This window comes from Sciurus vulgaris (genome assembly GCF_902686455.1).
Source record: "Sciurus vulgaris genome assembly, chromosome: 6".
Taxonomy (NCBI): domain Eukaryota; kingdom Metazoa; phylum Chordata; class Mammalia; order Rodentia; family Sciuridae; genus Sciurus; species Sciurus vulgaris.
Window position 1 is genome coordinate 114207454 of NC_136466.1, and position 25216 is coordinate 114232669.

The 25216-nt window shown below is 40.9% G+C and overlaps 1 protein-coding gene and 1 long non-coding RNA gene across 2 annotated transcripts in view; one reads left to right on the top strand and one right to left on the bottom strand.

Annotated features, from left to right (window-relative positions):
- Window positions 1-5213, top strand: part of S100Z (S100 calcium binding protein Z) — a 28088-nt gene extending 22875 nt beyond the window's left edge. The window contains exons 2-3 of the mRNA XM_079143408.1: window positions 2482-2678; window positions 4728-5213. Coding sequence (XP_078999534.1) covers window positions 2538-2678; window positions 4728-4886 — 300 coding nt within the window. The 5' untranslated portion in view covers window positions 2482-2537 and the 3' untranslated portion in view covers window positions 4887-5213. The remainder of the gene's footprint in view (window positions 1-2481; window positions 2679-4727) is intronic.
- LOC306664408 overlaps window positions 1-25216 on the bottom strand; it is a 1052029-nt gene that overhangs the window by 956307 nt on the left and 70506 nt on the right. The window lies entirely within an intron of this gene.

The following is a 25216-nucleotide window of genomic DNA, read 5'->3' on the forward strand; positions in this document are numbered from 1 at the left end:
GAGGGGATGTGGGGAAAGAGGTACACTCATACATTGCTGGTGGGACTGCAAATTAGTGCAGCCACTCTGGAAAGCAGTGTGGAGATTCCTTAGAAAACTTGGAATGGACCTACCATTTGACCTAGCTATCCCACTCCTCGGCCTATACCCAAAGGACTTAAAATCAGCACACTACAGAGATACAGCCACATCAATGTTGACAGCGGCTCAATTCACAATAGCCAGACTATGGAACCAACCTAGATGCCCTTCAATTGATGAATGGATAAAGAAACTGTGGTATATATATACAATGGAATATTACTCAGCTATAAAGAATAATAAAATTATGGCATTTACAGGCAAATGGATGAAATTGGAGAATATCATGTTAAGTGAGATAAGCCAATCTCAAAAATCCAAAAGAGGAATGATCTCACTGATAAGCGGATGATGACACTTAATGGGGGGTGGGAGTGGGACAAGAATGGAGGAAGGAGGGACTGTATAGGGGGAAAAGAGAGGTGGGAGGGGTGGGGGGAAGGAAAAAAATAACGGAATGAATCAAACATCATTACTCTATGTATATTTATGAATATGCAAATGGTATGCTGTTACTCCATGTACAAACAGAAACAATATGTATCCCATTTGTTTACAATAAAAATAAATTTAAAAAAAAAAAGAAAAAAAGAAAAAGATGGTAAGTGAACCAGGTGGTTGAAGGTTCATCTGAACTGGCTTGTACAAAGGAAATCGAAAGGAGATGCTGCCTCACTTTCCATGTAATTAAACCTCAGTCCTGAAAGAGGAACAGGCTGCATTTAATAGCACAGTGACCAGTTTCTGGTTTTGGTTTTTTCAGGGGCTTTTTTCTTTATTTTTTTCTCATTTGGAAATCTCTCATTATAGATTCAAGCAGACACTGTTGCAGTTTTTTCCCCTCTGTTTTTTCTTTTGTTTTGTGTTTGTTTTGGTTTTGATTAAAACTGAAAAAGTTAAAATCAATGAAAAGGTGTAAAGTGAGAAGTTTTATGCCCAATCACTCTGTTCTGTTTTTGGTGGTAGTGATTTGCAATAAATTTTGTGAATACATCTTCTTTGCCTATATTCTTTGGGGGCAAGGCTGGATTCTGTTTGGAAGGTTGGAAAGGGCTAAGGAAAGAGAGGACTCCATTGTCAAATCATTTTTCATAAAGTGGCATGAGAGAACACAGCACTTTTTGTTTTTAGACGTTCAGTCCATGGTCTGCAGGCTCCATTGCTCTGGACCCAAGTTGAGGAAGAACATCATGGCAGAAGTTCTGGCAGAGGAAAGCTGCTCACTCCATGGCAGGTGGGAAGCAGAGGGACAGGGAGAGAGAGGGAGAGAGACAGAGAGGGAGAGAGAGAGGCTAGAAAGCAACCAACCTGTTTTACCAATTATGCCTTGTAACTATCAATTAGTTACTTCAGTGATTCTTTAGGCACATATAAGCATGGTCAGACATACTTTAAAAATATTTTAAGGTGTGGATGGACACAATAACTTTATATGGTTTATTTATGTTTTTATGTGGTGCTGAGGATGGAACCCAGTGCCTCAAATATGCTAGGCAAGCGCTCTACCAATGAGCCCCAGCCCCAGCCCCAGCCCCATACATACATTATAACTAATTTTTTTACACAGGATCAATCTTTAAAACCTTTCTTCATCAGCACATGCAGAACTTCTCTCTCTTCTTCTCTCTCTCCCTCTCTCCCTCTCTCTCTCTCTCTCAATAGCACCACAACTGTTCAAAAGGTCAGTGTAGTCTGCTCTGAGTTTATTTCCTTGACCTTGCCATTGGCTTTGCTAAGGAGTCTCCTGGCTTGAATAAGTGTTTCCTCTTTGCTCCTCTATTTTTAGGATTCTTTCTAGTCATCTACTTCTTGGCAACAAACTGCAATGCTATCCATACTCCCCTATGAGAGGGAAGGAGGAAACCTCTCTCCCTCTCCCCTTCTCCTCTGCTGCACACAACTGGTGCCAGCCTTTCTGGAAGGCCCTTGGGGCAGCAGTTCACACCTGTTCATCCTGCTGATTAAAAACAGGTACCTCCAGTTGAATCTCCTCACTGGCAATTTTCATTTGTTGTGAACAGGTGTGTGGGGTGGAAGCCCAGGTATAAATGCTCATAGTTTAATTGTAGGCACCTGTTGACAGAGCTGTGTACTGGCTGAACAGGTACATTAGGTATTTGTATTTATTGTTAATTCTGTTTTCCATGACTGTGCTTGTTTTCTGCTTGCTAACTTACGAACATGCTGAAGCTGCTGCATGGTGGGGGAGTGGGTATTAGGAGAAGAAAAATGTCACCTGCAAAGCTCTCATTTGCAGCTTGTTCTAGAATGAGCAGACACTGTCTTTAGTGGAAAAATTATTACGGTTTAGCGACCATCACTTGTGTGGTGGTGACTCAGGGGTGGTGTTATTGTTTTCATGAAAGCATTGATGCTTCCCGTCCTCTTCTTTTGAACAAGTGCCTCCTCCCTGGGTTTGGTGGTCTGCCTCTGGAGTGGTCAGTTATTCTGCTGACATGCCCACCCAGCTGGAGATGGCCATGGACACCATGATTAGAATTTTCCACCGGTACTCCTGCAAGGAAGGGGACAGATTCAAGCTCAACAAGGGGGAACTGAAGTTACTCCTGCAGCGAGAGCTCACAGAATTCCTCTCGGTGAGTCAGTTTTTCTGGCAAATTCTGCTGAGGGCGGATGAGGTATGGCTTCAGGGACAGCCTCTAGGTATATACTGTCCTATGATTCTGACTCAAACATTGTAATTTGTTTTGAGTTTAAGTTGCAGGGGACGCAAACACGAGAGACTTGTGTATCCTGGTGTGTACCTTTTCCCAAACTGCCCGTAGTGAGGCTTGCAAGTGTTGACTATTATATTGAGATTCTCTTCAATTACTCAACATTCTGGTGCAGCAATAAATTATATAGCTAGTTATGTCAAGAGTGATAATTATAATTAGTTATAGCTGGTTATACAGGAGTTTTGTCCAACTGTTTATAAATTAACATTGTCTTGGACCAGAGATAAAGTGTGGGGAACTTTATGAGGTGGTGGTAAATTTTCTAAGTGAATAATACTTAGAAAATGATAAATACTTAACAGAGCTTTGTCAGCCCAGCACAAGCTGATTAGGACTGATGAAAAGGATGTGTCTGGCCAATGAGGAGATGGGTAGCAAACAGATTCACATCTCAAAATAGTCAGGAGCCCAATCATCTAAACATTACACTGTAGAGCAGAATGCTTGGGCTCCCTCTGAGGAAAACACTTTGTTCTGATGTTTATGAAATTGTCTCGAATTGATTTTCAACACAGTGTACTCCTGTTGCATGATATTATTTTGTCCCAACCCTGTATTAAGATCACAGATTGTAATTATAATGCTTTTTTTCTCCCCATCCTCTGTGGTAAAAGCTTAAAGTAAATCTTATAGTAATCCTTCAAAATATCTTTTTAGTGATTTTAGGAGTCTATAGGAACTGTCTTTTTTTTTTCCTTTCAATTTCATATTGGCTACTATATTGTTTGGAATAAAAAATTCAGTCAGTTAAACCTGGCACATTGCTCTGTTCAAGTGAAATTTATAATTGTTTTGATTGAGTTGATTTTGATCAATTACACTCAAGTCTCCAATCATTTAATGGTTATCAGCTAATGAGGGCAATGAGGAATTCTTGGAGGAAATTAACTGCTTTTAGAAATTTCTGAGGGGGAGAGGGGTCAGGAGAAGGAAAGATAGTGGAATGAGACAGATGTCATTACCCTATGCATATGTATGATCACAAGAATGGTGTGAATCTACATCATGTAAACCAGAGAAATGAAAGGTTGTACCCCATTTGTATACAATGAATCAAAATGCAGTCCGTAAAAATAAAATTTTAAAAAATGAAATATTTCTCATCACCCACTAATCATAGGAGAGGTAGATGTTTTCCATTCTCACCCCTCATGATCTTGATTTTCTTTGTGGGTTCCCTGCTTTTCCTTCCACCCATAAAATGCAGTCATTCTTTTAAAAGGCAGGCACCTTTTATGGGTGTCTCTTCTTTATGTGTTAAACATTGTGCTTACTAAGACTCTCAAACAGAATATTCTATATTCCATGAAATAGTGGGAGCATATTTACACTAAATACTTACCTGTTGTTTATCTAAAATTCAAATTTAATTGGGTGTCCTAAAATTGTGTTGGGTAAATCTAGCAATCCTGGTGCTAAGTACTTTCAAAAGTGTGTTGAAGTGTCCCCAAAACACAGGTAGATATTCTCCCCATTTTATAAATAAGGAAATATTAAAATGTTAAATGATTACTCAAAATTCTATTGTTGGTAAATGATAGAGCCCTTCACTGTCCCTTTTGACTTATTTAAAGTTTCTCTTTCCGTGTTACCTGTCTCCCCGTGTCCAGACCTATGGATGTCCTCCTGTAAATGTATTTGAAACATTGATATCTCCCTTTGATCAGTCAGTTTGCTCTTTTTGCTCATCAGGTCTGAGTCTGCATTAAATAGACCTGGGATAAAAACTGCACTCATTTAGAATTTGTGCCTGGCTCAAATTTTCTTGCAAATAAGTTCTTGGGATTTGTCTTTAGCTGCTAAAAATGGAAATTAAAACTTTAATGTAAATAAAATGAAGATGCAATTTCAATTGTCATCACGAACCTCAAAGCCTGGGAGTTAGAAATTTTTCTTTTTTCTTTTTAGTGCCAAAAGGATCCCCAGTTGGTTGATAAGATAATGCAGGACCTGGACGCCAATAAGGACAATGAAGTGGATTTTAATGAATTTGTGGTCATGGTGGCAGCTCTGACAGTTGCCTGTAATGATTACTTTGTAGAACAATTGAAGAAGAAAGGAAAATAAAGATTAATAGGCCAACCTAAAGGCAGAAGTACACCCAAAGTTATTTACTTATTGTTTATCTGTACCCTTCAGATCTATAGACATGGTGATGTCATTGATTGTTATGATATACATATAAAATTGCTAGCATTATTAAACGTGTACCTTAATATATTGACTTTACATAGAAATTCCAAATTTTATATTTCCTACTTGAAATTTTCCAATATTATTGAAGATGTTATATGCATTTATTTGCCTGTCAAGAAGAGAACATCAAAAAAAATTTAGCTACTTTCAATGGGACTGGAACCTGGCAAATTTCTAAGATATTCTCATCTTTGAATTGTATTTGGAACTTCCTTCTATTAAAGTAATCAACTGGTTCTCCCACACTTTTGTGACTCTGTGTCAAATGTAAGCAGCTGTGAGGGTCTATGAGCAGAAAGGTTGGTAAACAGAAGTGCTGGCCTTTCCATGAGTTAGGTCAGGGAATGAATAGACTACAGGGCTGGGTGCTCAGGTCAAGAGAACTGGAGCTTGCAACTCTTGGGGGTTGGTGTATAAATACTTTATCTTGCCACTTGGGCTGGCTAATTCCAAGATAAGTGTTTTATATCATTTCCCAGTGCTTCCCCCTGGGGTTAAGCTTCAGTAGGCCCAAGGAGGCACCTTCCGTCCTTGTTTCATTACACTTTCCAACCCGTGTTTCTTGCATCTCAAATAAATGTTTGCAGAAAAATCTTCACCTAAGAGTCTGCTTCTGGGGAACTCAAACTATGACAGATCCTTAGGACAATTTTAAGAAAGAGAATGGTGTGATTACACTTATACTTCTAGGTACTGGGTGAAGACTGTAGAGAGGGCAGTTGAAGAGGACAGAGACCTTTGAAGAGTCTGCTACTGTAACTGGAGAAGATGATGGTATCTCTAGCAACAACTTCAGCAATGGAAGTGAACAGAAGCAGTTGAATTTAAGTGTTTTAGAGGGGGCCTGATAGGACTTGTTAATGGATTTGTAGTGCAGGATGACAGAGCTGCCCCTATTTGCCGGATATCTGTTCTATCTTTCTTCCACACATCAGAACCTCGATTTGTGCAGGGTGGCATGGGCCCAACTAAAAGTCTTTATTTTCCAATCTCTTGTAAAGTTGGGGTAGGGCTTGTAATACATTTCTGGACAATGGAAGATAGACAGAAGTCTGCTAGGACTTTCGGGTAATGTTTTGTTATTTCCATTATAGGCTCTATTCCTTCCACCTTATTAATATCTTCCTTTCTTTTCCACTGGAATATTGATGTAAGGCTGGAAGTGGGGTTGCTACCTTGTAACCATGAAAAAAGTGGAGAAGAAAGGCAGAAGTCTGGGACATCATTGTCATTGAGGAGGCACCATACAGCCCTGGTTGCCTGCCTCTGATTTCATTACGTTAAAACATGACAGCCCTCTGGATTCTGTTGCATGCAGTCAAACACAATTTCTAATGATTACATTTGGGATCAAGCAAATAATGCAAATCACTCAGTGGAAAGTAGGGAGAAACAGCTTTGCTGTAAGGGTATGGGGGAAGTGGGGGGGAGTCAATAGCTCTATTTGAGATACTATTGGATATCCAAATGGAGATATCAAACAAGAAGTTGCATATGCAATATAGTCTAGAACACAGGGTAAATAGGGACTTGGAGATACAGAGTTGGTAGTTATTAGCATCTGCATGGTCTTAAGCTCCAGGATTAGAGGAGATCACTTTAGATGAGCATAGAAGACAGGTCCAACAGCTATCAGGGAAAGGAAAAGCCAGCAAACAATCCAGCAAAGGCATGTAAATGTACATCAGAAGGCTGGAGAAGAGAAAGTATTTGGAAAAGGAAAGAGGGTGAAATCCACTGAGAGGAGAAGTACGATGAGAAGGAAGGATTGACCACTAGATCTGACAAGGAATAGATCATCATGACATCAGTGATGATGGGGGGAGACTAATTCTGTTTACAAAAAGGCCTATCTGCCTTCCTGGTAGGTACTAGGTGCTCGATACATATTTATGTAATGAACAAAAGAAGGAACTTGTAAATTGATGACTTTCTAGGGCTAAGACCCGTCAATTTTTCCCTTAACTAGAACAATATTTTTTTTGCCTGCCTCAAACAAGTTCTGAGCAGATAGTTCAGGGAGAAGTTAGAAGATCATGCAAGAGAATGTATACTCTTACTTTTACTACCTCTGTGTCTTGAAAGGATGGAAGAAAAAAATCAAATATGTATTTTGAATGTGTTTAGACTTTTCTTACAAGTTGATGCACAAATCATGCCACAGAGGATCTTAATTTTTTTTTTCTTTTTTCTTTTGGCTCCAGGGATTGAACCCAGGGGTGCTTAACCACAGAGCCACATTCCTGGTCTTTTTATTTTTTATTTTGAGAGCTTGTTTAGAGGTTCTACCAGGAGAGCACAGCTCCTTGTATACCCTTGACAGAAGAACAGTCCTCTATCGGGGAAGGTCATCCTCTTCTACCAACTGCACGGCTTGGGGAGGGACACACGTTGAGCTGTGAGGGAAGAAGAGGACACTGCCTAACCAGCCAGATCAGCTGAATCAACGCTGGCAATCAATGGGGTGACAGATGTCGCAGCCAGATTGCCCTCGCATCCTTATTTTTTATTTTGAGACAGGTTCTCACCAAGTTGCTTAGGGCCTCGCCGCTAAGTTGCTGAGACTAGAACTTGAACTTGTGATCCTCCTGCCTCAGCCTCTGGGTCATGGGAATTACAGTTGTGTGACACCATGCCCAGCAAGGGTCTGAATGTTAATCAGGGGCTTCTAAACTTTTTATTTTACTTCAACCCAAGGTTTACATATCCTAAAATTGATCTCCAAAACATGAAGAGTAAATCCATAATTTTGCTCATGTTCTAGGAATGACATTCTCAATAGAGAGAAATAAATGGGAAAAACAATGCTCATTTCATGGTGTTCCTAAAAATTGATCAAAGTGTTGGCGGCCGCTGCCCTGTAGGGCCCGCAGTGGTAGCTGACCTCGCCCTAAGATGGCGCTGAGAATCCCAACAGCAAAGAAAAACAACTTTAAGGAAGTGCTTACTATTGGCTAACTGATCTCCTCCGCGTCCGTGCTTAGCTCGTGATCAGTACATGTCCTCATTACCCACCAGTAAGTCTCCACGAGCCAAACGCCTGACCCGTTAGGTGATTGGCTGTTACATCCTATAAAGCTGCGTACTTTCCACGGTGAAGAGAGAGACCTGCTCGGCAAGAAGAAGAAGAAGGCGGCACTTGGCTCAGAGCTCTCCCATAAAAATAAAGACCTTAAAAACTCCATCTGAGAGCCAAGTCTTCATTGTACTCGCTGGACGAGACACAGAGTGGGAAAAAATTCTGTGTCTCAAATTAGATTTCAAATGAGTGAGAATTATATGATGGACCAAAATTCCTTCTTTAGTAAAGAAAAGCATTTCTTGTTTTATTAGATACACATAATAATTTTGTAGGAGGCAAAACTGATTATTTCTTATGTCTTGGAGAACTGGCCTTTGCATTTACTGGAGTTTAAATAAACTTGAAGTTTAAATAGCATTCAAGGGGGGCTATGTCTGAATGAACACATTTTAATGTTTGTGTGTTTGTGTGTGTTTACTAGGGAGTTGAACACAGGGACTTTTGTGAGCAATCTAGCCCTGAATTTATCCCCAGTCCCTTTTTAATTATATTTTGAGACAGATTCTCACTACATTGCCCAGGGTAGCCCAAACCTGGGATCCTCCTGCCTCAGCTTCCAAAGTAGCTGGTATTACAGGCATGTACTACTGCAAATGAGCAGGTTTATCATTTTCTGGCTGTGGTTTCAGATAGAGCAGTTTATAGGGGGCAATAATCTAAATCTGCGGGGGGTTCAGTTTGAGACAATGCCTATACATAGAATGCTAAAATAAAGCCACACCTTAAAATTTAATTTTTTAAAGAATATTTTAAGTTGTAGATGGACACAGTAACTTTATTTTATTTATTTATATATTTATTTTGTGGTGCCGAGGATTGAACCGAGTGTTTCACAAGTGCTCCACCACTGAGTTACAAAACCAGCCCCCCAAAATTTAATTTTGAAATAGACGTTTTTCTTTTTATTCAGGATGAGTGGGCAAGGAAGACTTTCCAGAAGCAGAACATTGAATGAATTCTTTGATAAGGCAAAGAAATGGGGAGAGATTATTAAAGAAAGAAAGAACATGGGCAAAGTTGCACAGGTATGGAATAGCAGGATCTGTTTGGCAGAATGCAAGTTCTGGTTTGCAGTACCCTAGGGTGTGTGGTGTGGGAGGGCAGGAGATAGGGCTGGAGAGGTAAATAGGACTCAGAATCAGAAAAGACCATGGGTGCCAAAGATGAGAAATTCGAAATTTATTTTAAATATCATGGAAAACCACTGTAGGATTTTGCACAATTCGTTTTTTGTACTTGAAGCAGTTTTATGTTTATTTTTCTACACGTCCTCCTAAAATGTTTAAATCTTTAAAGCAACATCTTTGAACCTTTATTTCACATTATGCTCACTCATAGTATTTTTTAAAAATACAGATGAATAAGCCCAACCTCACAAAGGTTCTGATTTAATTAGACTGGGGATGGGGCCCAGGCATCAGCATTTTTAAAGAGCATCAAATGATTCTAAATGCAACCAGGGTTGAAAATCACTTCTCTTCTGGTGAATTACTTCGATCAAATAATGAGATCAACATCTGTCTGAGAACTATCTAGGACAGCAGGTGCTCCGACTTTAATGTGCATATGAATCACCTGGAGATCTGATTCTGCTTTGCAAGGTCTGGGTGGGGCCTGATATTCTGCGTTTCCAGCAAACTCCCAGGTGATGTGGATGGTGCTAATAGAAATGGTCTAGACCCTTGGATGAAGGGAAAGGATTTGAATGGCAATATGAAGGAGGAGGAGTTTGGGAATCCAGGCACTGTAGGATAGTTCTTGCTGGGTCATATTCCCTTTGGAAAACAATAAGACAACATAAGGACATTAGGGACAGAAATGACCAATAAGAAGGGAAAGAGATGGGAGAAACCAGGGAGAACCTTCCCTAAGGTCTTGAGAAAGAGAGAGAAGGAGTGAATGAATACCACAGAACTGCTTCAGGTGAAAGATCTTGGGCAAGTTATTTTATATTCCTTAAGCCTCATTTTCCTGGCACATTGCAACTACAGTGACACACCTGCATCAGAACCGATTAGGGGTACTTATTGAATACTGAAACCTCCAGTGCTCACCTCATTCCAAGTGAATCAGAATGGAGGAAGAGGAAGGACAAGAATCTGAGAGACAGCAAGCACTTTCGGTGATTACTATGCACCCTACGTGGGAGAACTAGAACTCTGATGGTTAATGTAAGATAACAAGTGACTCATTAAATTGTAACCAAGGTAATGAAGATGGTGGTGGTAATGGTCCAGTCTAGATTCCACATCACATGGGTTTTATTTATCCTACTGTCTCAAGTTAGTCTCAGCCAGAGATGTCCACCAGTTACCTGCCATAGGAAAATTGGGCACTCCCAAATGACTCCATTTCCCTTGACTTCTCTAGCTTTCTCCAAGGATTCTTTTCCAAGAAATTGAAACACTGTGCAGTTGAAATGGAAAAGAACCAAAGTAACACCATTTTGTTCTGACCTGACCCCATTTTATGCTTGCTTTAAATGTTTTCTTTTCAGCCTCCTGACAGCTCTATCTATTGGCCAGTATGGTAGGACCTTTCCCCGTCCCTGACTGTGGCCCCGATGTATAACAAAAGGACTCTGAAATGTATGATCAAAACAATTCTCTCATGCAATCAAAATATCTGTCTCAACAGGGTCTTTCTGACCTACATTGGCCTCAATTGTTCTTGTGGCTTTTGTGGGGTTTTGCCTTTATAAACTCTGTACTTCCAAAATTCAGGTTCTGGGAGTTCTTTGAGGCGTTAGCCAGCTCCCAGCCACTGCTTGCCTGGCATACTCATGAAGGGACAATTTTCCCTTTAAATTTGGCTTAATATGCATGGTGTTTTGTAATTCTCATGCACTCTGTAACACAACCACTAAAACAACATGATTTAAAAGGTTATTTACTATTTTGTAAATTATCTACTATATAATATCAACATTGAGCAACAGGACATTTGATATAGTCCCCGTTTTAGTTAGCTTTTTTACTGCCGTGATCAAAAAAACCTGTCAAGAACAATTTTATAGGAAGAAAAGTTTATTTGGGGCTTATAGTTTCAGAGGTCTCAGTCCATGGATGGCCAACTCCATTGCTCTGAGCCAGAGGTGAGGTGAAAGGGTGTGGCAGAGGAAAACCAATCAGGACATGGCAACCACCAAGCAGAGAGATGGCTGTGCTCACCAGGGACAAAATATACTCCCAAACGCGCACACCCCCAGTGATCTACCTCCTCTAGCCACACCCTACCTACCTACAGTTACCACCTGGTTAATCCATCCATTCAAATGGATTAACACACAGATTAGGTTAAGGTCTCATAACCCAATCATTTCATCTCTAAACTGTCTTGCATGGGCTCACAAAGAGCTTTTAGGGGACACCTTGTATCTAAACTGTAATAGTCCCAATTTAAAAAAAAAAAAAACCTGCAAGCTGGGCAGGACAGTGAACGCCTGTAATCCCAGCGATTTGGGAAACTGAGGCAGAAGCATGGCAAATTCAAAACTAGTCTAAGCAATTTAACGAGGGACTAAGCAATTTAGCAAGACCCTGCCTCAAAATACAAAACAGGGATGAGGATATGGCTCAGTGGCTAAGCACCTCTGGGCTCAAACCCTGGTACCAAAAAGAAAAAACAAAAACAAAAACAAAAAACTGCTGCAGTATGAGTTTTTAAAGTATTGCTTTGCTTCTACTTGCAATTTTTCATTTTCTTTATCTCAGTCAAGGGGGGGAGGAAAAAATAACAGAATGAATCAAACACCATTACCCCATGTAAATGTATGATCACACAAATGGTACGCCTCTACTTCATGAACAGAGAAACAAGTTGTACCCCATTTGTTTACAATAAAAATAAATTTAAAAAAGAGAAAAGAACAGGCTTCCTTGCCAAGGGAAGTTTCACCATAGAGAAAAAAGCAACAGTTGCCTATGAACCACTTCCCTTTCTAGCTCCTGTTTTCAAGAGTCTGGGCCCTTGAGGAAATTATGTTAGATGCCTCCAAAGAAAATATCTAGAGAAAGAGAAATGCCCTGAGGGAAGGATTTCCTGTAAGACTAAAGAGATTTCCTGAGCCCTGGAGGAAAGAGAGAAGTGTGTGTTTCCCCAGAAGAGGGCAGACACATAAGCTCTCTGGAGAATCTTCTTGAAATATCTAACTTTTTCTCAGCCTCCCCATTTCCTATATATCACACACTGGAGTTGTATGATCTGCTTACGGTATACCTGGGGTTTAACCCCTCCTTTTGCAAGTCTTGCACTGTGTTCAATTTTCCTTTGGAATGCAGCATCTATTGTCTTGAGGCCTCGGCCAAAATCTTAATATCTGGTCATGTATGCCTAAAAAAAAGACCAGAAGGACCCAATCAGGTGTTTACCATGAATGGTGACATTATAGAGAATGTTAATTTTTCTTTAGACTTTAATACTGCCATAATGAACAATAATCAGGACAAGTGTTATGTTGTTTATATTTATTAGAGAGTTCCCCCGCTCTCACTTTAGATGCTTCTCTTTTAACCTTACCCTTCTTTAACAAACTAAAAAGTCCTTTACTCTGACATCACTTCCTCTGCCACACTTTGCCACTTCCTCTCTGAATTGTCATTAACTTAATTTCTTCATAACATTGACACAGTCAAGGACCCCATGAAAAATGACCCTTTTCGGACAAAGGAATAAAACCTCTCAAGGAAAATAATATAGGTGAGGTAGTTCTCAGTCTTATTAGGTGTTGTTAAAAGGTGAACTACTTTTCAAGTCTATGGGAATGAGATAACACGCCAGAGAGGGGACACAGGGAAAGTCGTTTGGCTTTCTGAGATTATGTGGTCAGCAGAAATGCAGCTCTCAAACTGTGAAGAGTAGACACTTCCCCGTACGATAAGGGCAACCCCAGGTGGTAAGGCACAGATGCGAACATAGAACAGTCACCAAAGTAACCCACAGTTACCTTGACCTCATGAGCATAGTAAAATGCACACCCCTGGGTGGAGACCCCTCATGTGACACATGAGGAAGTTTGATGAAGAAGAACTCGGGTGCCACTAAAATCCACCTCTACGTGTGATGCAGAGATACCATAAGCTGTTGCCCTTTGTTCCTGGTTATAGTTAGCCTGGAATTTCTGTCCCCTGTACTGTTCCTCTTTTGCCTTGGGCGGAAAACCTCTCCCCTTTTCTTTGCTGGAGCCAGCCTGTGGTCTCTGTCTCCCAAGTTCTGTCTCCCTACTGATTTCCATAGTGGTTGTACTAATTACAAACCCATCAAAGGTATTTAAGTGTTCCTTTTCCCCCACATCCTCGCCAGCATTTATTTGTTTATTTTTAAAATTTTATTTTTGAATACAGGGGATTGAACTCAGGGGCACTCGACCACTAGAGCCACATCCCCAACCCTCTTTGTACTTTATTTAGAGACAGGGTCTCACTGAGTTGCTTATGCCTTGCTTTTGCTGGGGCTGGTTTTGAATTCATGATTCTCCTGCCTCAGATTCCTGAGCTGTCGTGTGCGATTACAGCCACCGCACCGGCTCTCACCAGCATTTCTTATTATTTGTGTTCTTCATGATTGCCATTATTATTATTATTTTATTTATTTATTTATTTTTTTGCGGTGCTGGGGATCGAACCCAGGGCCCTGTGCTTGCAAGGCAAGCACTTTACCAACTGAGCTATCTCCCCAGCCCTCATGATTGCCATTCTAACTGGAATGAAATGAAATCTCACTGTAGTTTTACTTTGCATATCCCTGATTGCTAAAGATGTTGAATATTTTTTTTCACATATTTACTAGCCATTTGTATTTCTTCTTTTGAAATATTTGAGAAATATGTTTGTTTAATTCATTTGCTTAGTAGTTGGGTTATTTGGTTTTGGTGTTAAGTTGTTGTTTTGGTACTGGGGAGTGAATCCAGGGACACTGAACCTCTGAGCCACATCCCGAGTCCTTTTTTGTATTTTATTTAGAGACAGGGTTTCACTGAGTTACTAGAACCTCGCTAAATTTCTGAGGCTGACTTTGAACTCGTGATCCTCCTGCCTCAGCCTCCTGAGCCGCTGGGATTACAGGTGTGGGCCACCACACCTGACTGGTGTTAAATTTTTTGAATTCTTTTTATAATCTGGATATTAATCCTATGTCAGTAGAATGGTTAGCAAAGATTTTCTCCCATTCTGTAGGATCTCTTTTCACACTCTTGTTTCCCTCACTGTGCAGAAACTTTTTAATTTGATGCAATCTCATTTATTAATTCTTGGTTTTATTTCCTGAGCTTTAGGAGTCTTTTTGAAGAAGTGGCTGCCTGTGCCTACATGTTGGAGTTTTGACCCTGTTTTCTTCTAGCAGTTTCAAAATTTCTAGTCTAATTCCTTTTGCTCAATTTTCAATCAGGTTGTTTTCTTCTTGTTGGAAATGCAGAAACTGAATTACTGAATCTGAACTTGTATTTTAATTGAAACAGAACTTGTACACTTTCAATTTTTTGAGGGGGGGCTGGTGAGTTCCCGAGGATTAAAAACTCAGGGGCACTCGACCACTGAGCCATATCCCCAGCCCTATTTTGTATTTTATTTAGACACAGGGTCTCACTGAGTTGGTTAGTGTCTTGCTTTTGCTGAGTCTGGCTTTGAACTCGAGATCCTCCTGCCTCAGCCTCTGAAGCTGCTGGTTCCACCATACCCAGTCAGACTTTCATTTAATAAGATTCTCCCCATGATTAGCATGCCCTTTAAAGTTTGAAAAGCACTAGTCTGTAGAGCCCAGAGAAGTTAGGTTTGGATTAGAGGGATGAGGGCAGTTGTATTAGTTCCTTGCTGCTGTGTAACAAATCATCCCAAAACTGAGCTTAAAAAATAAACATTTATGATCGCCTGTATTTTCTGAGAATCAGAAATCAGGAGTGACTTAGCTGGGTAGTTCTGGTTCAGACCCTTTCCAGGGTGCTGTCCAGCTCAGCAGAGCTCAGTCTCTAAAGGCATGACAGGGCCTAGGTGATCCTCTCACATGGTTGCTGGCAGAATACTTTAGTCCCTTGCCACAAAAACCTCTCCTTAGGGCTGTTTGCAATCCAGGGGTCCTAAAAATGAGTAGTTGAAAAGAGGAAAAGAGGAGGGAGGAAAGGCTGGAAGAGAGGGAAAGAGAACAAGAGGTAGGGTGAGGGACATGCTGGCCTTTCCCAGGTGTTAAAAGACCCTCAGGAATTGGAGCAAACATACCTCTCATGCCCTCACCATTCATCTTGATTTCAAGTGTCTGAGTCAGAAATGCTTCTTCTGTTTTGAAACAGTCAAGTTCACTGTCATTTTTATGCACTAGGGATCTCTATGAATTATAGCTTTTTGGTCCTCCAATTGCAAAGGAAACAAGGCTATCAATAATCTCTCTGGTGGAGAGAAGGTGAACAGAAGGCTATCAAAAGATGCCTGGAATTTTAGAATTTTCTTCATGAGTAATCTTTTCCTTGGCAGAAATGAATGTAGGTAGGGGTGTGCTTATGACTTCAGAGTTCACTGTGAAAGTGAGATAGTGCATCCTCAGAGTGAGAGAGAGATTTTTGTCCTTCCTGACAGTTTTTACATAATAATAAGAGTCTCTTCATGGCAAAAGGGTGAACTCAGGGGCAGCTACTTACAGTTGCTGCTTTCTTTTCCCATCATGCTACAGAAAGAAGCAAATTGTCAAAGTCACACACAGCTTCTACCTCCCCTTTCAAATGATACAGAATTCACTGAAGGTAGAAGCAACTCAGACTCACTAAAAACAGCAGCTTTTTCAATAGCCATTTTGGGCTGTGATCTTTTACAAATTCCCAGTGCACTTCCTGGGTTAAAGTTTATTTGGCTGGCTCCATGTTACCAGCACTATTGAAGTCTGAGCCACTGCAGGAGGAACTTAATCAATAATTGGTGAATGTATCAGTGAGCAAGCTACAGGGGCTCAAATGTGGAAAGAAAGCTGCTAGATAATGGGCCCAATGTATGAGAAAACATGTGGGAAAGTTCAGTCTTTATAATTAGTCTTCGAAATGTAATTATCCTAGATTTTTATACGGCAAGGAGAAGGTTGAAAATAGATGCATATTGTACTGCCCACCACCTCTTAAAAAAACTGGGCTTGGGGATATAGCTCAGTTGGTAAGAGTGCTTGCCTGGCACGCAGAAGGCCCTGGGTTCAATTCCCAGCACCACACGCACACACACACACACACACCAAAAAAAAAAAAAATTTCATACATGCGACCTTTGACAGGTGTGTGTGTGTGTGTGTGTGTGTTCACTTCATCTGGAATAACCCATTACTAATTAAGAAAATTAATGCCTTCCACTAAGAGATGGAGGCTCAATTACTAGTGAGAAATTACTAGTGAGGCTCAATTGCTAGTGAGAATAGGTACAAAGAAGGGAGTTATACCTGCATATCATAGGTGTTGGCCTTTCTGTGAAGAAGCAATGTTGATAAAAACATTTTGTGCATTAGTATCCTTAATATGTGGGTATTAGTTACTTGTTTGCTTTTCCTATAACATGGGAAGTATTTAATGGTAAAAATATGTCTTTTATTTGCACTTAGTTTTCCATTTTTAAAACAAAGGAATTGGAGAGCTAGCAAAGATCAGTAAGTCCTCCCGCATGTGGCAGGATCATCTGTTAATCAGTAATTCTTGTTAATTACTGATGCCCAGACTCCACCCTTTTCCTGCACCTCCAGAGCATTAGGTGGGATCTCACTATTGAACAAGCTCCTTGCTTATTCTCAGGCTTCTGCCGGGTTGGTAATAGGATTACTGCAAGTCTCAATTTTATTAGAGAGGAAACTGAGGGGAACAGAGGGACACACCTAAGGTCCCTCAGGACACAGCAGAACTGAGCTAGGACACAGATTCTCTCCTTGAGGAAACCCTAGTTAGGCCCTGAGTTGTCTTTATTAACATTGTTGTTGTTGTTATTTTATTACTTTCTGCCACTTGGCCCCATTGGGCCTGGGCCTCAATAGTCAGTTTCAGCAAGAATCTAGCTAAGTCAGTTCAGCACAAATCCCCATCCTGGGCTGGGATGTTGCTCAGCAAAGCCTTAGCCTCACATTCACGAAAAACCTGGGTTTGATCCCCAGTTCCAAAAAAGAAAAGACACACACACACAAAGACCCCCCACAAAAAAAAAAAAAAAAAAACACCTAAATCCCTATCCTGTATATCTGATTACCTTCCTCATTCTCTGTCATTCCCCCAGGTAACATCTGATCACCCTGGCCTGCCTTCAGCAAGAATTCCCTATTCTCCTGGTAATTTTCCATCCACCAACACCCCACTTTGCTCTTTGACATAGAATTCCCACTTTTTCCCTTGTATTCAGAGTCGAGCTGGATTTCTCTGCCCTCCTACAAAACCCCATTATAGTAGTAGGAGTGTGTGTGTGTGTGTGTGTGTGTGTGTGTGTGTGTGTGAGTACATATGTGTATGTTTACTGGGTTACCACTGAGCTACATCCCCAGTCGCTTTTTAAAAATTTTTAAATTTTGAACAAGGATCTCACTAAATAGCCTCAAACTTGTCATCCCTTCTCCTCAACCTCCTGAGTTGCTGGAATAATAGGCAGGCATCACCACGCCTGACATTCCCCACTATTTTAACAAGTGACATGAGTGATTTTTTTTTTTTCTTTAATGTGTCTAAAGCACATTACAACCCAATCTGACTTGATTTCCATTTAAGGAGGCACAAATCTGATGATGCAAGGGTGGGAGGAGACAGGACCAACCCCTTCTATTCAGTCTGTAGCAGGAAGTTCTTTCTGAGCTTGATGCCCTACCAAAGACACCACTACCCAGCTCTTAAGTCCTGATTCGCTGGTCACCTGGGGCTACTTTATGTCCCGATCACAATCTATTTAATACCCCGAGCTCTGTTCTATTGATTGCTGGTTCTGACTCACCACTGATATTTTGGAGCAGTGGACTGTTATGTCTGAAATGTAAAGGGAGGATCCAGGGAGACAGGTATTTGTGGTCCTGATTTTTGGCATATTATTACCCACCTAGTATATGGTTTAGAAATCCACTGGAGGAGATATTTTTTTTTTTTTTTTTATTGTAAACAAATGGGATACATGTTGTCTCTCTCTTTGTACATGGCGCAAAGGCATACCATTTGTGTAATCATAAATCCACATACTATAATGTTGTTTGATTCATTCTGTTATTTTTTCCCCTTCCCCCCACCCCTCCCATCCCTCTTTACCCTCCATACAGTACTTTCTTCCTCCATACTTGCCCCCCTCCCTAACCCTAACTCTAACCCTAACACTAACCCTTCCCTCCCCCCCATTATGTGTCATCCTCCACTTATTAGCGATATCATTCGTCCCTTGTCTTTTTGAGATTGGCTTATCTCACTTAGCATGATATTCTCCAATTTCATCCATTTGCCTGCAAATGCCATCATTTTGTCATTCTTTATGGCTGAGTAATATTCCATTGTATATATATACCACAGTTTCTTTATCCACTCGTCAATTGAAGGGCATCTAGGTTGGTTCCATAGTCTGGCTATTGTGAATTGAGCAGCTATGAACATTGATGTGGCTGTATCTCTGTAGTATGCTGATTTTAGATCCTTTGGGTATAGGCCAAGGAGTGGGATAGCTGGGTCAAATGGAGGGTCCATTCCAAGTTTTCTAAGGAATCTCCACACTGCTTTCCAGAGTGGCTGCACTAATTTGCAGCCCCACCAGCAATGTATGAGTGTACCTTTCTCCCCACATCCTCGCCAACACCTGTTGCTTGTATTTTTGATAATCGCCATTCTAATTGGGGTGAGATGGAATCTTAGGGTGGTTTTGATTTGCATTTCTCTTATTACTAGAGATGTTGAACATTTTTTCATATGTTTATTGATTGCTTGTACATCTTCTTCTGTGAAGTGTCTGTTCATTTCCTTAGCCCATTTGTCGATTGGATTATTTGTATTCTTGATGTAGAGTTTTTTGAGTTCTTTATAGATTCTGGAGATTAGTGCTCTATCTGAAGTATGATTGGCAAAGATATTCTCCCACTCTGTAGGCTCTTTCTTCACATTACTGATAGTTTCCTTTGCTGAGAGAAAGCTTTTTAGTTTGAATCTATCCCAGTTATTGATTCTTGCTTTTATTTCTTGTGCTATGGGAGTCCTGTTGAGGAAGTCTGGTCCTAGGCCGACATGTTGAAGATCGGGACCTACTTTTTCTTCTATAATCTGCAGAGTCTCTGGTCTGATTCCAAGGTCCTTAATCCATTTTGAGTTGAGTTTTGTGCAGGGTGAGAGATATGGGTTTAGTTTCATTCTGTTGCATATGGATTTCCAATTCTCCCAGCACATTTGTTGAAGAGGCTATCTTTTCTCCATTGCATATTTTTGGCAGCTTTGTGTAGTATTAGAAAGTTGTATTTATTTGGGTTTGTGTCCGTGTCCTCTATTCTGTACCATTGATCTACCTGTCTATTTTGGTACCAGTACCATGCCATCTTTGTTACTATTGCTTTGTAATAAAGTTGAAGTTCGGGTATTGCGATACCCCCTGCTTCATTTTTCCTGCGAAGGATTGCTTTAGCTATTCTGGGTTTCTTATTCTTCCAGATGAATTTCATGATTGCTTGCTCTATTTCTGTAAGGTACGTCATTGGAATTTTAATTGGGATTGCATTGAATCTGTATAGCACTTTTGGAAGTATGGCCATTTTGACAATATTAATTCGGCCTATCCAAGAACATGGGAGATCTTTCCATCTTCTAAGGTTTTCTTCGATTTCTTTCTTTAGTGTTCTGTAGTTCTCATTGTAGAGGTCTTTTACTTCTTTTGTGAGATTGATTCCCAAGTATTTTATTTTTTTCGATGCTATGGTGAATGGGGTGGTTTTCATAATTTCTCTTTCTGAGGATTCCTCACTTATGTATAAAAATGCATTGGATTTATGAGCATTGATCTTGTAACCTGCCACTTTACTGAATTCACTTATGAGTTCTAACAGTTTTCTGGTGGAATTTCCTGGTTCCTCTAAGTATGTAATCATATCATCCGCAAATAGGGATAGTTTGAGTTCTTCTTTTCCTATTCGTATTCCTTTAATTTCCTTGGTCTGTCTAATTGCTCTGGCTAGAGTCTCAAGAACGATATTGAATAGGAGTGGTGAAAGAGGGCATCCCTGTCTTGTTCCAGTTTTTAGGGAGAATGCTTTCAGTTTTTCACCGTTTAGAATGATATTAGCCATGGGCTTAGCATAGATGGCCTTTACAATGTTAAGGAATGTTCCCACTATCCCTATTTTTTCTAGTGTTTTGAGCATGAAGGGGTGTTGTATTTTATCAAATGCTTTTTCTGCATCTATTGAAATAATCATGTGGTTCTTGACTTTAAGTCTATTGATATGGTGAATTACATTTATTGATTTCCGGATGTTGAACCAACCTTGCATCCCTGGGATAAAACCCACTTGATCGTGGTGCACTATCTTTTTAATATATTTTTGTATGCGATTTGCTAAAATTTTATTGAGAATTTTTGCGTCAATGTTCATTAATGATATTGGTCTGAAATTTTCTTTCCTCGATTTATCTCTGTCTGGCTTGGGTATCAAGGTAATATTGGTTTCATAGAATGAGTTTGGGAGGGTACCCTCCTCTTCTATTTCATGGAATACTTTGAGAAGTATTGGAATGAGCTCTTCTTTAAAGATTTTGTAGAACTCAGCTGAGAACCCGTCTGGTCCTGGACTTTTCTTTGTTGGTAGGCTTTTGATGACCTCTTCTACTTCATTACTTGAAATTGATCTATTTAAATTTTGTATGTCCTCCTCGCTCAATTTAGGCAATTCATATGTCTCTAGAAACCTGTTGATGTCTTCGAAATTTTGTATTTGGTTAGAATATAGATTTTCAAAATAGCTTCTAATTATGTTTTGTATTTCAATCGTGTCTGTTGTGATATTTCCTTGTTCATTCCGAATTTTGGTGATTTGGGTTTTCTCTCGTCTTCTCTTTGTTAGAGTGGCTAAGGGTTTATCAATTTTGTTTATTTTTTCGAAGAACCAACTATTTATTTTGTCAATTTTTTGTATAGTTTCTTTTGTTTCAATTTCGTTGATTTCAGCTCTGAGTTTAACTATTTCCTGTCTTCTACTACTTTTGGTGTTGGTCTGTTCTTCTTTTTCTAGGGCTTTGAGCTGAAGTGTTAGGTTGTTTATTTGTTGATTTTTACTTCTTTTATTGAATGCGCTCCATGAAATAAATTTTCCTCTAAGTACTGCTTTCATAGTGTCCCAAAGATTTTGATATGATGTTTCTTTGTTCTCATTTACCTCTAGGAATTTTTTAATTTCCTTCCTAATATCTTCTGTTATCCATTCATCATGTAATAGCATATTGTTTAATCTCCAGGTGTTGGAGTAGCTTCTGTTTTTTACTCTTTCATTTATTTCTAACTTCAAACCATTATGATCTGATAGAATACAAGGTAGTGTCTCTATCTTCTTGTATTTGCTTACATTAGCTTTGTGGCATAATATATGGTCTATTTTAGAGAAGGATCCATGTGCTGCTGAGAAGAAAGTGTATTCGCTCTTGGTTGGATGGTATATTCTATAAATGTCTGTTAAGTCTAAATTATTGATTGTGTTATTGAGATCTATGGTTTCTTTGTTCAATTTTTGTTTGGAAGATCTGTCCAGTGGTGAGAGAGGCGTGTTAAAATCACCTAGTATTATTGTGTTATGGTCTATTTGGTTTCTGAAATTGAGAAGGATTTGTTTGACATACATGGATGAGCCACTGTTTGGGGCATAGATGTTTATGATTGTTATGTCTTGCTGATTTATGGTTCCCTTAAGCAGTATGTAATGTCCTTCTTTATCCCTTTTGACTAGTTTTGACTTGAAGTCCACCTTATCTGTAATGAGGATGGATACCCCAGCTTTTTTGCTGAGTCCATGTGCATGATATGTTTTCCCCCATCCTTTCACCTTTAGTCTATGGGTATCTTTTTCTACGAGGTGAGTCTCTTGCAGGCAACATATGGTTGGATCTTTCTTTTTGATCCAATCTGCCAGTCTATGTCTTTTGATTGATGAGTTCAGGCCATTAATATTCAGGGTTATTATTGAGATATGATTAGTATTCCCGGTCATTTGGTTCATTTTATTTATTTATTTATTTATTTATTTATTTATTTATTTATTTATTTATTTTGAGACGACTTGGTTCTTCCTTTATTTGACAATTCCTTCAGGATGGTTCCTCCCATTGCTGATTTGTTTCTTTGTTTTTCATCTCTTCCTCATGGAATATTTTGCTGAGAATGTTCTGTAATGCTGGCTTTCTTTTTGTAAATTCTTTTAGCTTTTGTTTATCATGGAAGGATTTTATTTCATCATCAAATTTGAAGGTAAGTTTTGCTGGGTATAAGATTCTTGGTTGGCATCCATTTTCTTTCAGGGCTTGAAAAATGTTGTTCCAGGCCCTTGTAGCTTTTAGGGTCTGGATTGAAAAATCTGCTGATATCCGTATTGGTTTCCCCCTGAATGTAATTTGATTCCTCTCTCTTGCGGCCTTTAAAATTCTGTCTTTATTTTGTATGTTGGGCATTTTCATTATAATGTGCCTTGGTGTGGGTCTGTTGTAATTTTGTATATTTGGAGTCCTATAAGCCTCTTGTACTTGATCTTCCATTTCATTCTTCAGATTTGGAAAATTTTCTGATAGTATTTCATTGAATAGATTGTTCATTCCTTTGGTCTGTTTCTCTAAGCCTTCCTCAATTCCAATAATTCTCAAATTTGGTCTCTTCATGATATCCCATAGTTCTTGGAGATTCTGTTCATGATTTTTTACCATCTTCTCTGTTTGTTCAACTTTGTTTTCAAGGTTAAATATTTTATCTTCAATGTCTGATGTTCTGTCTTCCAGGTGTTCTATTCTATTGGTTATGCTTTCTATGGAGTTCTTAATTTGGTTTATTGTTTCCTTCATTTCAAGGATTTCTGTTTGGTTTTTTTTCAATATCTCTAACTCTTTATTGAAGTGATCTTTTGCTTCCTGTATTTGCTCTTTTAACTGTCGATTGGTGCGATCATTCAGTGCCTGCATTTGCTCTTGCATCTCGTCATTTGCTTCCCTGAGCATTTTAATTATGTACATTCTGAACTCCCTTTCTGTCATTTCTTCTGCCATGCTGTCGTTGGGTTTCATTGATGTAACATCTAGATTTGTTTGCAGCATTTTCTTTCCTTGTTTTCTCATATTGTTCAGGTATCAGTTGACCGCTGTGATATTGCAGATTTCCTCTATTGTCTTATAATATCCCTGAAGATTTCTATTATATTCCCTCTTAGTCTTCAGTAGCCTGAAATCTTGGAGGAAGTTGATAATGCAGTGCTCCACAAGGGAGCTGACTCCCTAGGGGTGGTGGCCTTCTGGTGGGGTATATTCCCTGCTAGTGGGCAGAGGTACCTTCACTTGCTGATGAATGGTCATCCAGAAGGGAAGTAGGTTGTGGGCTGATGCAAGACCAGTTTGGGCCTGTGTCTCTGATTTTACGGTCCTCTTGGGAGAACCTCACCCAACAGGGAGGAGTCACCCGGTGGGGAGGTCTCGCTGGTCGGTTTTCCTCCCAGAGGTTCCGTTCAATTCACAACTATCACCTGGGCTGGGCAGCCTTCTTCTGCAATGATCCCAGGGACCCGGACCTACCTCCTGGGCCTGGAAGCCTCACCCTTCACAAACGAATCTCCTTCGGCTGCCTCTCCTCAGAGAAGCTGCCTGCAGTCCTGGAGCCTTCGCTCCGCCCCTCAGTTTGTCTGTGGGGCCCTTCCACCAAGAAGCCGTCTAGGACCCTGCTCTGCACTTTTCACCTGGCTATGCGGCCCCTCCTCTGAGCAGCCACCTGGAGCCCCTTACAATCGCTCCGAGTCCCAGTGACCCGCCACACGCCTTTTCCTCCGGCAGCCACCTGTTGTTCTGTGCCGTCGCTCTAAGACCAAGTGACCCACCACGCACCACTTTCTCCACCAGGCAGTTACCCAGAGATCTGGTGCGTCACGAGTCCCAAGAACTCACTGTGCACCTTCTTGTCCCGACTGCCTCCCGTAGCCCTGGTGCAGTCACTTCGAGCCCAAGCACCCCGCCGCGCTCCTCCTCCTTCTCCAGACAACCCCCCTATGTTCAGGAGCGGATGCTCTGGGACCAAACCACTCACCACGCTGTTCCACCGGATAGCCGCCCAGAGCCCTGGCGCAGCTGTTCCAATTCCAAGCGACGTGCCGAGCCCGTATTTCTCCTTCTCCTCTGGGCAGCCCCCTGTGTTCAGGGGTGGTCACGTTCAGTCCAAACAGCTCACCAAGCACCTTCTCCTTTGGGCAGCCTCCCAGAGTGCGGGTGGGTTGCGCCGAGTCTAAGCGCTGTGGTGAACAGCCACCTCTCCAATGCTCCCAGCTGTCTGCGGTCACTGCTCCGGCGGGGGGAGGGGCGCCTCGCCGGCAGTTCTACTTTGCAACAATCCCTGCTTTCGGGGTTACCGCCCTGTCCGGGGGCTACCGCCCCGTCCGCCTGCCCAGTGGGAAACACTCACCCGGCTTCTTTGAGTTGGTCCCAAGTCTCTCAATATCTCCTTTTCTTGAGTCCTGAACCCACGCTGCTCCTCCGGATAGCCGCCCGGAGCCCTGGCGCAGCTGATCCAATTCCAAGCGACGTGCTGAGCCCGTATTTCTCCTTCTCCTCTGGGCAGCCCCCTCTTCAATGCTCCCTGCTGTCTGCGATCACTGCTCCGGCAGGGGGAGGGGCGCCTCGCGGCCGTTCTACTTTGCAAAGATCCCTGCTTTTGGGGCTACCGCCCCGTCCAGGGCTCCTGCCCCGTCCGGGACGTCTGCCCAGTGGGAGATTCTCGCCCAGCTGGTTTGAGTTGGTCCCAAGGCTCTCTATATCTCCTCTTCTTGAGTCCTGAGTCCTGGAGCAACACGAAACGCAGCCACCCTCTAGTCCGCCATCTTGAATCCCCCCTGGAGGAGATATTTTTAAAGTACAGCCCCACAGACTTTTTGTAGAAATTGATACCTGAGTCAACTGGGGAGTTGCCCAGAAGAGTTAGAATAGGGTCTGCAAGGTGAA